This window comes from Acinonyx jubatus, chromosome C1 (genome assembly GCF_027475565.1).
Source record: "Acinonyx jubatus isolate Ajub_Pintada_27869175 chromosome C1, VMU_Ajub_asm_v1.0, whole genome shotgun sequence".
NCBI lineage: Eukaryota > Metazoa > Chordata > Mammalia > Carnivora > Felidae > Acinonyx > Acinonyx jubatus.
Window position 1 is genome coordinate 92,608,123 of NC_069381.1, and position 13,467 is coordinate 92,621,589.

General features: G+C 43.7%; 1 protein-coding gene across 1 annotated transcript; it reads left to right on the forward strand.

Annotated features, from left to right (window-relative positions):
• The first annotated feature begins 4,909 nt into the window (after positions 1 to 4,909).
• On the forward strand, positions 4,910 to 12,721 carry RBM15 (RNA binding motif protein 15). The gene is made up of 2 exons (XM_027058379.2): positions 4,910 to 8,266; positions 12,348 to 12,721. Exons 1-2 carry the CDS (start codon positions 5,401 to 5,403, stop codon positions 12,392 to 12,394), a joined length of 2,913 nt encoding a protein of 970 aa, XP_026914180.1. The 5' UTR covers positions 4,910 to 5,400; the 3' UTR covers positions 12,395 to 12,721.
• The last annotated feature ends 746 nt before the right edge of the window (positions 12,722 to 13,467 follow it).

Sequence of the window (13,467 nt, forward strand, 5' to 3'; positions counted from 1 at the left end):
AAAAAAAGGCAAGAAGCATTATCTTGTAAAATTGACCATTAAATATATGCTTTAACCCGGTAGTTCTATTCCTAGGTGTCACCTACCCACCACCTCCCTATCCTATCCCAGAGAAATTTTTGCATGTGTGTCTCAGGACACATGAATGAGAATCTTCATAGTAGCACTGTTCATAATAGCACAAAAACAGAAAATGGGCAATATGCTCATCAGAAGAAGAATGGACATATAAGTGGTGGGATATTCAAGGCAACTGAATATATTTTTTTAACGTTTGTTTATTTTTGAGAAAGGGAGAGCGTGCATGTGAGCTTGAGCAGGGGAAGTTCAGAGACAGAGGCAGGGACAGACAGAGGATTGGAAGTGGGCTCCACATTGATAGCAGAGAGCCTGATGCAGGGCTGGAACTCACGAACCGTGAGATCATAATCAGAGCTGAAGTCGGATGTTCAACCGACTGAGCCACCCCGGCGCCCCAATACAATGGAATGTTTTACAGCAGTGGAAAGAAATAAACTATAGCTACAGATGATAACTTGAAAGAATCACAGCAGCATTATGAATGAAAGATGGAAGTCTCAGAAGAGTACAAATATTACGTTTTCAAATATAAAGTTAAAAAAACAAGGAAATATAAAATAGTATATTCATAAGGTGCATGAACATGCATGTACATGCATCACACACACACACACACACACACACACACACACACACACACACACTCTTTAAAATTGCTTTAAAAAAATTCTTTAAAGTTCACAAAACCAACCAAAACAAATTCTTGAACACCAGACTCAGGATAGTAGTTGCCTATGAGAGTAGGCACTGGATAAGAAATAAGGATTAAGTCATTTCAGTAGATGTAAAGTATCAGTAACATTTTTTTTCTTGGATCAAGTGGTAGTGTCATGGATATTCACTATGTTGTTGATAAAGAAATGAAAAGTTTAAAGGCCCATGGATGGGCCATTGATGACTGCATGCCATGAACTAAGGATAATGATTAATCCAATTCTGTGTACCCAAGTTCAAAGAGAAAATATATTAGTAATAGTAAACATGTATGTTGTGCTTACCACGTACCAGGCACTGTTCTAAGATCTTTATGGTTTAACTCATTTAGTCCTCCAAGTGAAGAGATCTAGAATTATTCCTATTTTAAGGATAAGAAAATTGAGGCTCTGAGAGATTAACAGTAACTCTTCTGCCCACTGCAGAGCAGAGATTTAATCTACATTGGTTGGTTCCAGAATCCATGCTCTTAACCACTGCCCTGTGTCTAGATAAATGAAAGAGATAATTATATTAGGGCTTAGTCATGCAGAAGTTATGGCAGAGTGTTTTCTGTAACAATGTTAGGATGAACCACATACAGAGCTCCGTAAGAATACCAAAAGCCACTGAATTCTACACTTTAAATGGGTGAACTTTATGTATGGCATGTAAATTATATCTTAATAAAGTTGTTAAAAATAAAGCCCACAATCCACAAATAAGTGACTTTAATAATGCAAACTGGGTCCTAAATGATTGTTTGCTATTTTAGGATTTCATATATGCCTATGGGTAAAATACATGCTTTTTCTGCAGACCAAACAAAATAAACCTCACTGTCAGGAGACCACTCATGTTATGGAAGAGGAAATTGAAAATTTTAATTCACAGTTGTGGGTGGGAAAATAATTTCAATTCCCAGCTTCAGGCCTTTTGCATCTGCCAGGAAATCAAACAACTCTCAGCTCCCAAGATAAATTTCATATTGCGATCATAATTATCTGTGTATTGAGGGTACACAAACAGTAAAACCTAGCAAGAGGATGGAAAGAGACATTTGATCGCAAACACACGGATATCTTTTAATGGTGCAGTTTTTGTCCATGTGCTTAACTTCTATTTTGCTTTTATCTTTTAAATCTAAAATTTATTTTAAAGGATATGGAAAAGGCACTTCATATAGAAAGCTAGTTGTAGCTGCTCTCCTCCTGGGCTGTGTCCTCTAGGGCCTTTGAATTATACAGCTTCACGGGAACAATGTTGAAGCCAGATTGGGCTAGGACAGCTTTTCCTCAACTCCGTTTCTTGGTTTTTGACAAGGCACTCACAAGGAGGCCAGATGAAATCTTAACAGGATCTCAACAACTCCATCACCAATGCCAGGAAAAGGGTTTAAAGCCCTGGACCTCTAAACCATAGGTCACTTTCATCCTCGTTCAGCTCTTTGGAAAGCACATGTGTGAAGTTAGGCTGATGTGACGTCAGTAAGCACCTTCATACTTTAAAGGAAATGGAAACACTCATTTTGACTACAGCATGCACATGTCATTATCCAATTTTACTGTGGACATACACATATACACACACAGGGTTATGGTTTGGGTCTGTTACTAATAATGGAATTTAGGCCTTTTTTGTTTATCCATTCAACTTACCAGCCCTTTGCATACCAGACAGGCTATTAGTCCCCTTAAGGCAAGTTCTGCTGCAGCCAGCTGTGGGCAGTAGCTTCTATCAAGCTCCCTATTTCAAATGCCAAGCCGCTAAGCCTAGCCGAGCCTCAAGCACTGCCACACATCCTGGCAGTGGCTCCTTGAATTCTCTCCCTCAGCTCTTAGGCTCCCTCAGTCCCTGTCATGAGGTTTGAGAAACTGTACTGATTTGGTCATTATTGTTTCTTTGATCGTTCAGTCACCTATGCAGGTCAGTTTAGGCCAAAGTCACTCTGGAGCCTGGTTTATTTGGATTGCTATTACATTAAGTAATCAGATAATGGCTTAACTTCAATTTTGTGTTGTATTTAATATAACCTTGAAACAGATTAAAATCTCCTAACAATATAAAGCCTTTCGTTTTGTGCTTTTACAAATAATGTGTTGGTTGTTGTTGTCTTTATCCCCTAACATCCAGATTTTTATCTTCAAATATCATTTCTCACTAAAAGGAATCAGATCTCCTTGGAGAAATGGCTGATTCCTGTCTGGGGCAGGAAACGTACCAGATAAGCCCAGAACAAAATAATGAAGAGGGGGGAGAGTGGGAAGAGAGCATATAAGAAACAAGGAGTTGGTAATTGTTGAAATTGGTACATGGGAGTTCTTTACAGTATTCTCCTTTCGTATGTTTTTTTTTTCTTTTTCCATAAAAATAGTTTAAGGGTAGCCAAAATATAATTGCTATTAACAAAACAAAACAAAACAGTAATAGCATGCACATGGTAAAACAAGTTTCCTTTTAATAATGCAGAAGGATACACAATGAAAAGTTGAGTCTCCCACCCACACCCTCCAGCTTCCTCTCAGGGTGATCTTCCTAACAATTTCCTAAGTATTCTCAATGAAGTTTTATGAATATATATATTAACAAAACATATGCACCTAAGCATATGTATTATTTTTGAAAACCACAAATGGTAGCATCTTATACACATCGTTCTATGCCTTTATGAAGTTTTTTTGTTGTTGTTTATTTATTTTGAGAAAGAGAAAATCTCAAGCAGGCTCCGCGCTGCCTAAGCAGAGCCCCATATGGGGCTTTAACTCAAGAACTGCAAGATCAAGACCTTCGCCAAAATCAAGAGCTGGACACTTAAACAACTAAGCCACCCAGGTGCCCCTGAAGTTTTATTTTAATAGCTAATCTTGCTACATCCAGTAGGTCTACATACTACAATGCCGCGGATTTTTATGCTTTCACGTATTAGGCTTCTTTCAAGCTTCTTTGATCAAATTAAGAGTAAAAACTCATATTCACCTTCCTGAAGATTATCTAGAAAGAGAAGGATGGCTAACGCAAGGCTAAACACTTTGCCGTCCTAATCGTAAAACTTAGCTTTGAAGTTTAGATCTCCCTTTGGGGGAATTATTGTTACCTTGGAAAAATGTTTAAAATCACATTCTCTACTACATATTGGGTCTTGAGAGAAGTGGCCGAGGAGACGATCGACGCAAGAATTCTCGTAACCTCTGCCAGAAGACGACCTGGGAGGACTGCAAAAAGCCTAACCGCTGTGACGAACTCAGCACTTCCTCCCTCCACCTGCCGAAGAGCCGCATCTGGAGCAGGTGTTTTATTTGCCTTACCCTATAAAGGTCCCCGGAAAGAAGTGAAAGTTGGGTGTTGAAGCGGATGACTACGGGCGACAAGAGGTTCACTGAGAGAGACGGCAAAGGGGGCTGTGCTCCCGGGTTCTTCTACTAACCTGACGCCGGGAGGTAGGAGAAGCCGCAGAAAAAACGCGACACGTCTGCAGAGTGTAAACTTGACCCGATCATTTAACGCGGAGGGGCACTACAAAGGAAGAGCGGTCAGATCTAGGTTACGGGATCACGCAGTCCAAACGCACTCGCACCAGAAAGTCGGGAGCGCACTGACGTGCCCGCGGCGTGCTTAGGCTGGATCGGGGAGCGCCCAGGGGGGCCGACCCGCCACCGAAGGCTGCGCTCGGCGGCGCTGCCTCCTCGCTGCGGGCCCCCGAGAGCCCCAGGCCTTCGGGGGCCCCGGCACTTTGCGAACTGTGAACCCGCGGCCAGCCGGCCCTGCGGGCCCCAGCTTTTTCAGGCTGTTCTGAAGCCAGCGGGACTGAGATGGTGTCCGCTGGGCGCCCCGGGACGGCTTCCTGAGGGATCCGCCCCGACAGCCCCTCATCCCACACAGGTACTAAGCGGGCGGCCCAGAAGTTCCGAGCTCCAGGAGCACGAAGCACACCAAGTACGCCGCAGGACCAAACAAATGTTTGAGGAGCGAATGCCGAAAGCGCGAGGAGGCGGAGCTAGCTCTGGTCACCATCTCGCGACGACTTAGTGACGTCGCACAGCAAGCGCGTGTTCTACTCTTTCACCTTCAGTCAGCCTTAGTATACGGGCCTACCCCTTTAAGCGAATGATGGACAGTTATTTCAGCCTATCAACTTCCTCGTCAACATCCAATCAGATTTAAACTTCTCCCAGCCGCCCTAGGAGTTGGAAGAAGAGGTCGAAAAAGGGAGCGCTTTCTCTCTCGCGAGAGCGCTGTAAGCTGGCCTTTCAGAAAAAACACTGGAACAGATCGCCCGACTTCCCAAATAGTGGGTTAAAGGATGGAGTCACAAACCAATGAAAGGAATGAGGAGGTGGGATCACTGCTTTTACCGCGCTAGAAGTACCGTTACAGGGCAGACTTTTTGTCCAATCAACGCCTCCAGACTTTGGGTCAGGTGACCCTAGAGTGCGAGGGGCGGAGCTACAGCCTGGCGCGAGGAACCGTTAAGATGGACAATGAATATAACCAATGAAGTACACCGACTAGGGCGTTGGGAACCCAATAACATTGGTTGGGCGGGCGCCTTTCCGGAGCGCGGGGAGATGTAAAGACAGACAAATCATTTCCCCAATGAGACTGTAGAAGAGAGGAGCTAATTGACCAATGAGGACTGTGGGGCGGGAGCCTTCGCCGCGGCGGAGTCCAAGATGGCGGCGTGCGGTTCCGCTGTGTGAAACGAGCGCGGGGCGGCGGGTTAATCATCTCCGCGGAGACGACCTCCGACGACCCGCAACAATGAAGGGAAAAGAGCGCTCCCCAGTCAAGCCCAAACGCTCCCGTGGTGGTGAGGACTCGACTTCCCGCGGGGAGCGGAGCAAGAAGTTAGGGGGCTCTGGTGGCAGCAATGGGAGTAGCAGCGGAAAGACCGACAGCGGCGGCGGTTCGCGGCGCAGCCTTCATCTGGACAAGTCCAGCAGCCGAGGTGGCAGCCGCGAGTATGACACTGGTGGGGGCAGCTCCAGTAGCCGCTTGCATAGTTACAGCTCCCCAAGCACCAAAAATTCCTCGGGCGGGGGCGAGTCGCGCAGCAGCTCCCGGGGTGGAGGCGGGGAGTCACGTTCCTCTGGGGCCGCCTCCTCAGCTCCTGGCGGCGGGGACGGCGGGGAATACAAGACACTGAAGATAAGCGAGTTGGGGTCCCAGCTGAGTGACGAAGCGGTGGAGGACGGACTGTTTCACGAGTTCAAACGCTTCGGTGATGTAAGTGTCAAAATCAGTCATCTCTCGGGTTCCGGCAGCGGGGATGAGCGAGTAGCCTTTGTGAACTTCCGGCGGCCAGAGGACGCGCGGGCGGCCAAGCATGCCAGAGGCCGCCTAGTGCTCTATGACCGGCCGCTGAAGATAGAAGCAGTGTATGTGAGCCGGCGCCGCAGCCGCTCCCCTTTAGACAAAGATACTTATCCTCCGTCTGCCAGCGTGGTCGGGGCCTCTGTAGGTGGTCACCGGCACCCCCCTGGAGGCGGTGGAGGCCAGAGATCGCTTTCCCCTGGTGGCGCAGCCCTGGGATACAGAGACTACCGGTTGCAGCAGTTGGCCCTTGGCCGCCTGCCCCCTCCACCTCCACCACCATTGCCCCGTGAGCTGGAGAGAGAGCGAGACTACCCGTTTTATGAAAGAGTGCGCCCAGCTTACAGTCTTGAGCCAAGGGTGGGAGCTGGAGCAGGTGCTGCTCCTTTCAGAGAAGTGGATGAGATCTCACCCGAGGATGATCAGCGAGCTAACCGGACGCTTTTCTTGGGCAACCTAGACATCACTGTGACAGAGAGTGATCTAAGAAGGGCTTTTGACCGCTTTGGAGTCATCACAGAAGTAGACATCAAGAGGCCGTCTCGGGGCCAGACCAGTACCTATGGTTTTCTCAAGTTTGAGAACCTAGACATGTCTCACCGGGCCAAACTAGCAATGTCTGGCAAAATTATAATTCGGAATCCTATCAAAATTGGTTATGGGAAAGCTACACCCACCACCCGCCTCTGGGTGGGTGGTCTGGGACCTTGGGTGCCTCTTGCTGCCTTGGCTCGAGAGTTTGACCGATTTGGCACCATCCGCACCATAGACTACCGCAAAGGTGATAGTTGGGCGTATATCCAGTACGAAAGCCTAGATGCAGCTCATGCTGCCTGGACCCACATGCGTGGCTTCCCACTCGGGGGCCCAGATCGACGCCTTAGAGTAGACTTTGCAGACACAGAGCATCGATACCAGCAGCAATATCTGCAGCCTCTGCCTTTGACTCATTATGAATTGGTGACGGATGCTTTTGGACATCGGGCACCTGACCCTTTGAGGGGTGCTCGGGATAGGACACCACCCTTGCTATACAGAGATCGTGATAGAGACCTTTATCCTGATTCTGATTGGGTGCCACCCCCGCCCCCAGTCCGCGAACGCAGCACTCGGACTGCAGCTACTGCTGTGCCTGCCTATGAGCCACTGGATAGCCTGGATCGCAGGCGAGATGGCTGGTCCTTGGACCGGGACAGAGGTGATCGAGATCTGCCCAGCAGCAGAGACCAGCCTAGGAAGCGAAGGCCACCTGAGGAGAGCGGGGGCCGGCACCTGGAGAGGTCCCCTGAGAGCGACCGTCCCCGAAAGCGTCACTGTGCTCCTTCTCCCGACCGCAGTCCAGAATTGAGCAGTAGCCGGGATCGCTACAACAGTGACAATGATCGATCTTCCCGTCTTCTTCTCTTGGAAAGGCCCTCTCCAGTCAGAGACAGACGAGGTAGTTTGGAGAAGAGCCAGGGTGACAAGCGGGACCGTAAAAACTCTGCATCAGCTGAACGGGATAGGAAGCACCGGACAGCTGCTCCCACTGAGGGAAAAAGCCCTCTGAAAAAAGAAGACCGGTCTGATGGGAGTGCACCCAGCACCAGCACTGCTTCCTCGAAGCTGAAGTCCCCTTCCCAGAAACAGGATGGTGGGACAGCCCCTGCAGCCGCAGCCTCTCCCAAACTCTGTTTGGCCTGGCAGGGCATGCTTCTGTTGAAGAACAGCAACTTTCCTTCCAACATGCATCTGTTGCAGGGTGACCTCCAGGTGGCTAGCAGTCTTCTTGTGGAGGGCTCAACCGGAGGCAAAGTAGCCCAGCTCAAGATCACTCAGCGTCTTCGTTTGGACCAGCCCAAGTTGGATGAAGTAACTCGACGCATCAAAGTGGCAGGGCCCAACGGTTATGCCATTCTTCTGGCTGTGCCTGGAAATTCTGACAGCAGGTCCTCCTCTTCCTCAGCCACATCAGACACTGCCACCTCTACTCAGAGGCCACTTAGGAACCTTGTGTCCTATTTAAAGCAAAAGCAGGCCGCTGGGGTGATAAGCCTCCCTGTGGGGGGCAATAAAGACAAGGAAAACACCGGAGTCCTTCACGCTTTTCCACCCTGTGAGTTCTCCCAGCAGTTCCTGGATTCCCCTGCCAAGGCACTGGCCAAATCTGAAGAAGATTACCTGGTCATGATCATTGTCCGTGGTGCGTCCTAAAGTCCATGTGTAACTTGTATTTACTACTTTGACATGGTTCCTGTTTTGTGATGTATAATGGGATACAGCATCAGATGAAATTTTCTTTTGAATTAGTTGTTTAGTTGTAGCTTTTCTTTTTTTTATATTTTTATAAACCTTTAAAATAGAAGTCAGGACAGTTTAGCTATTATTTTAAGCGAAAGGGATGCCCTGAAGGTAGCAAGCAGATGGGTTTACTTTAATTAGGAGTTCCCACTCTTAGGAGTAACTTTTTTTCCTCCTTTTCTTCATTTTCTTTTTTTTTTTTTCTTTTTTAACCTTGAGCTTAAAAAAAAAAAAATCCTCAGAGTTACAAGCCCAAAATTTTGAAAAGTTGGGATTTGGAGAAGAGCCCACTTGACTATATAAAGATGATAATATATACCTAAAAATGGCTTGAATTGGTATTTAGGTTAATAATTCCTATACCAGAAGTGTTATTTGTATGGCTGAAATTTGATCAGGAATCTTCAAAGTACAAACTGGTAAATTGTATAGCAATGTAATTATTTTAATCAGGTATTTGAGTATTTCTCTTAAAATACACGGTTCATTCCCCGAGTGTCTGCTCTAATACATTTTTATCATTAGTTAAGTTCTGTATCCCGTATATGCACTTTTGGTTTGTAGCTGTAACTGTTCAGTAAAAATTGAGGAGTAGGTTACAAACCATATATGTCTTATGCTAGTATGCAAGAAGTGGGTAGGTGTTTTTAAAATCAGAATTCTTTGGTTAGTTATTGGTGTGTGGTGGTGTTTTTACTGACTTTCAGAGAGGTATAGCAGGTACAGTTCTAATTTAATTGTGCGTATTTCAAAACTTAAGTGTTTTTCATCAAAGATGAGTTTTTGTTTTTGTATCCATGCAAATTTCTGATTTCAATAATAGAAAGAAGAGTTGTCTGCAGGCTCATAAGTCAGCTTTTGTTTTAGTGGGAATTAGCCATATCTGGATCGCAGAAATTTTTTAAGTCATCGTGAAATGCCTTTGACATGCTCTTTTTAAATTTTGCCTGTATTTTTATTTTCATTTATAAGCAGTAGCGATGGCATTACATTATTGAAAATGTTTTGAATGTCTTTTTCACTGGTGTCCAACCACAGAGAACTGAAATGTCAGTGTAGGAAAACCCCTTTTTATTGTTTTATTTCCCAGACACCTGGAATTAATACAAAATAAATTAATCCAACCAAATAATTTAACCCAACCTCACAGTTTGGTTTTTTTTTTTCCAAAGCTGAAGGTTATAGTGATTTCTGGTTCTTAACAAGGGCTTTTGCTGCATAACAGTAATGGATGATTTTCTTTTTTTTGTCTTGTTTCTTTATCCCTGTCCTCACCCCTAGTTTCTCAGGTCGTTAGTAAGTATGTTTTCCCCCTTGATTTAAATGCTGAGGACTTTAGCTAAGGCCCTTGATATTTAATTTAATTATGATTAGAAACTCTAGGACCTTTTGGATCATGGTCATGTTTCTATTCTGTGAAAGTGACTTATAGAAAGCCTGGCAGAACCCAACTGTTTTCTTTCTGTTATCAAAGCTGGTAGTTTTGAAATAGCACCAATAATAACCCAGGGAAATGTCATGTAATTTGTTTATTTTCCGTTATGACAGGTGTCTAATGCATGTCAGCATGAAATCCTCATCACTGCTGTGTCATCCTTTTTGGTTTTCACTATGCATTTATAAACTTTCTTTTTAAGTGTGGAGGTTTTTCTAGGGTTTTTGTTGTTTTTAAACTGGAAAAACTAGCCATTGTGATAGAAGGGAGGTACTAGGCTGTGAGCACAAAGGTCCTTGGTGTGCTTGTAGGGAAAATACCTGAGATCCTACAAGTTAAGACCTGGTGCTTTTTGCTTTTAAAAACCTGTACTTGCCACACTAATATGGAGGAGACACTGTTCCGAAAGTAACGTGAGTTTGCGGTCTGCGTATGTGGGGTCAAAGTACAGTTTGGTTAGATACATTTTTCCAGTTTAAATACTCTCACTAACCATTAACTTTTGAATATCTTTTGATAAGAAAGCTGGACAAATGATTTTGCTCTTTTAGAGAGTGAAGTCCACGACATATAATTTTACTCTAAAGTGTGGGGGTTTTTTTCCCCTTTTTCTTTTTTTTCTTTCTTCCCCCCCCCCCTTTTTTTTTTTTTAGTTGATGTGACAACCAACCGAAGAGTACTGTGGTTTTTGCTCCATGTTTGTTTGAATCTTTATCTGACATGGTGGTTTTTGTTAGGTCTGGGCAATTTGTGCTTCAGTTTTTTGAAACAATGGCTTGATACCATTTCTAAATGTATGTATTAGAAATAACTAATTATGTTTAGTTTGGTGCTTACTTACAGAGTGCCATCGTCCAGATGAATCTCTTAATTTGTGTTGCCCATTCCGCTGCGTAGGTTCCTAATATTGTTAAACTATTTACGCCTTCAGAATAGAATGAAAAGCAAGAGTCTAAAGCTATCTGGTTCTAATTCTCGTTAGCCAGAATTTCATAATCTCAATATTGGATGTTCTTTATAACAACCACTTGTTTCTTTTACTTTAAAAAAAAAAATGCTCGTCTGGTTGATTTTTCTGGAACTCAGCTCAAATGAATGCAAAGAAAATTTCTTCAGTATATTATATAATGACATATTAAGTATTACTGGTGAAAAACATCAAGCTAATTAAGACTTGAGATCTACAACTTCAAAGTTTATGGAAAATTAAGCAAGCATTCAGCTCCTGGCCAATTTTTTACTGTTATTTTGTTAGTTGTAACTGGGATTCCTATTAAGCGTTTTCCACACAAAAATTTAAATTCCTGGTTTTACATGTGTGTCTACATTGACTGTGTAGATAGAGTTTTCCCTTTAAGGATTACGTATTAAAATGTCCATCCTCTGGCCGGTATATGCTTTTGTTACATTTTGAAGGTCACATACTCTGGCCCTTAACTCAGATCACTTGAGGTACAGTAAGAAAAATAAGGTGTGTGTTTGTTGCTTTCAGAGTCAGACACTGTTTGGATTTATTTTGAAATGTTATGAGCAGGTTTTCACTGGCCATATTTGTTTTGTTTTTTAAAATTTGAAATCCACTTTTTTTAGACCGTGAAATTGCTCATTATGCAAATTCAGCTTGAACTGCAATTTGGGTCCATACAGGGACCATTCACGGAAACCTCTGTGGTGATAGAATTAGGATCTCCTCTTGAGAAGAGGGCCTTAATGACCTTTTTATGTGAAAAGTTTGGGAGAGAACTTCTGGACGATTTTTTCTGTTTCTGCCACAGTGTTTGGTTTTGAGATAGCAGTTGGGTATGAGGACAAGAAGAGAAGTGGGGTGGAGTTGGCCCCGTTAGCAGTCTGCTTCTAGTGATGTCCCTAAAGGGAGACAATGATTTCAGGTAACCACAGTGAACTGTCTAGCTGAGTAAAAAGTTTTATACGTTTGGTTTAAACAGAGTTGAAAAGTAAAAGTCCTAAAGCGTTCTTTGGGTGTTTAGCAATTGTCTGTACGAGTGTTTTCTTAAAATAACAGTGGCTGTCTTTGGTAACCCAGATGAAGGTGGATTTTTAAATGGCTTTGTATCTTGACCCCTTTCTATAGCAACAGAGTAGTTCTGTATTGTTCCATATAAATTACAGAACGAAAACAGAGGGGGTAAAAGTTTGACTCCACCTTTTTTTTAGTTTCATTTTTTAAGTTCTATTTAGAATATATTGATCATAAATTGATTGTAAACTTCCTGTCTTTCTGAATTTGTTTGATATGTTTTACTCAGTTACATGAGTACAAGGGGTATTTTCAGTCCTGTAATCTTCGCTCAGTGGCAGTCCTTAAAAAAGTCCACCCTGTTGTTCTACTTGTTATTTGTCTATTCATACGGTAAACTCATTCAAGGTATGTGCCAGTGGGTATTATTGGTGCTTTTTGAAGTCAAGCTGGATTATCCAGGAAGGTCTTGTTAATGTTATGTTCATCTATAATGGCATAGGGGAAATATATATATTTTTAATATTGTAAACATTTGTACTGAATAACCTTTTTTTCCCCCCCCGCAAGCAAAACTGGTGAACTGCGGATTGAAGATATGGAATTCAAAGCTCTAATGGACCTTTTTGAAGAGAAGTTATGGCTTATGTGGAGTTTACATGGGCCTCTTGATGGAAGAAAGCTAATCTGTTTAGTATTTGTGCATTTTACTAAAATGGCAGCTTAAAGTTGTGTATCTGCTATTGTGATGCCAATGCCGGTGTTTTAAGTGGAAAAAAAATGACCTCTTGCTTTGTGCTGTGTACACAAGATTTCTGGAAAAGTAAAGAAAAACCCTTTTTATGGCTCACACAGCTTAAAAGTAGCTGTCACTCAAACGTGCGCTCACAGTTGAGCTGCTTTTGTTTTATTCTAAATAAATTGTTTCTTTTGAGGAAAATGTTTTTCTGCCTGGAAGTGAATTGACGGCAAACCTTTGACCCCTTTGTTTGCAGCTGAGGGGGTTCTTGCTGCTGCTCAGATCTTGTATGTCTTGAGCAAGAAGCAGGGAGACCATCATTTTGACTATCACGGTGTGTCAATTCTGAAGGATCACTAGTGTTACTGTGACCCCCTTTGTTTGCAGCGAAGGGGATCATTTGCTTCTCGGTCCTCAACTTGATGAGGAAATGGTGCTGTTTGCTGGCACGCAAGAAGCCGGGGCAAGCACCGTAAGCCTCACCACAGTGCACGAGTCGGGGGCTTTGCTGGTTTGAAGAGCCGGAGTTGCTGAAATTTAAGTTTTGATTTATTTTGTTCACCCATCACGTTTGGCCTTAGTTTCATTTTTAATTTGAAGAAAAGTTTGAGATTGCTTTATCTTGCACTTAACATTTGCACCAAATTGCCAAAAGAAGGAGAAATGCTCCGTTTGCTTTTTAAATGTTAATGATGATGTTAATAAAGCCTTTCCTGACACATTGGAGAAGCTCCTCCGTCTCCAGGGGCTTCTTCCCAGAGTTATGCAGTGATGGGTTTAGTGCTGAATGGATGAAGAGTTCCTGAGAGCTAGCGTTTGTAATTAGAACCGTTACTCGGTATCTGTGCCTTATTTGACCTGTGGTTCCACATGCCTTGGATGTGCATGCATCGTGACGGTTTCGTAGGTACGAACGCACACTCAGGCCCAGTCACTTCGGTTGGTAGTACA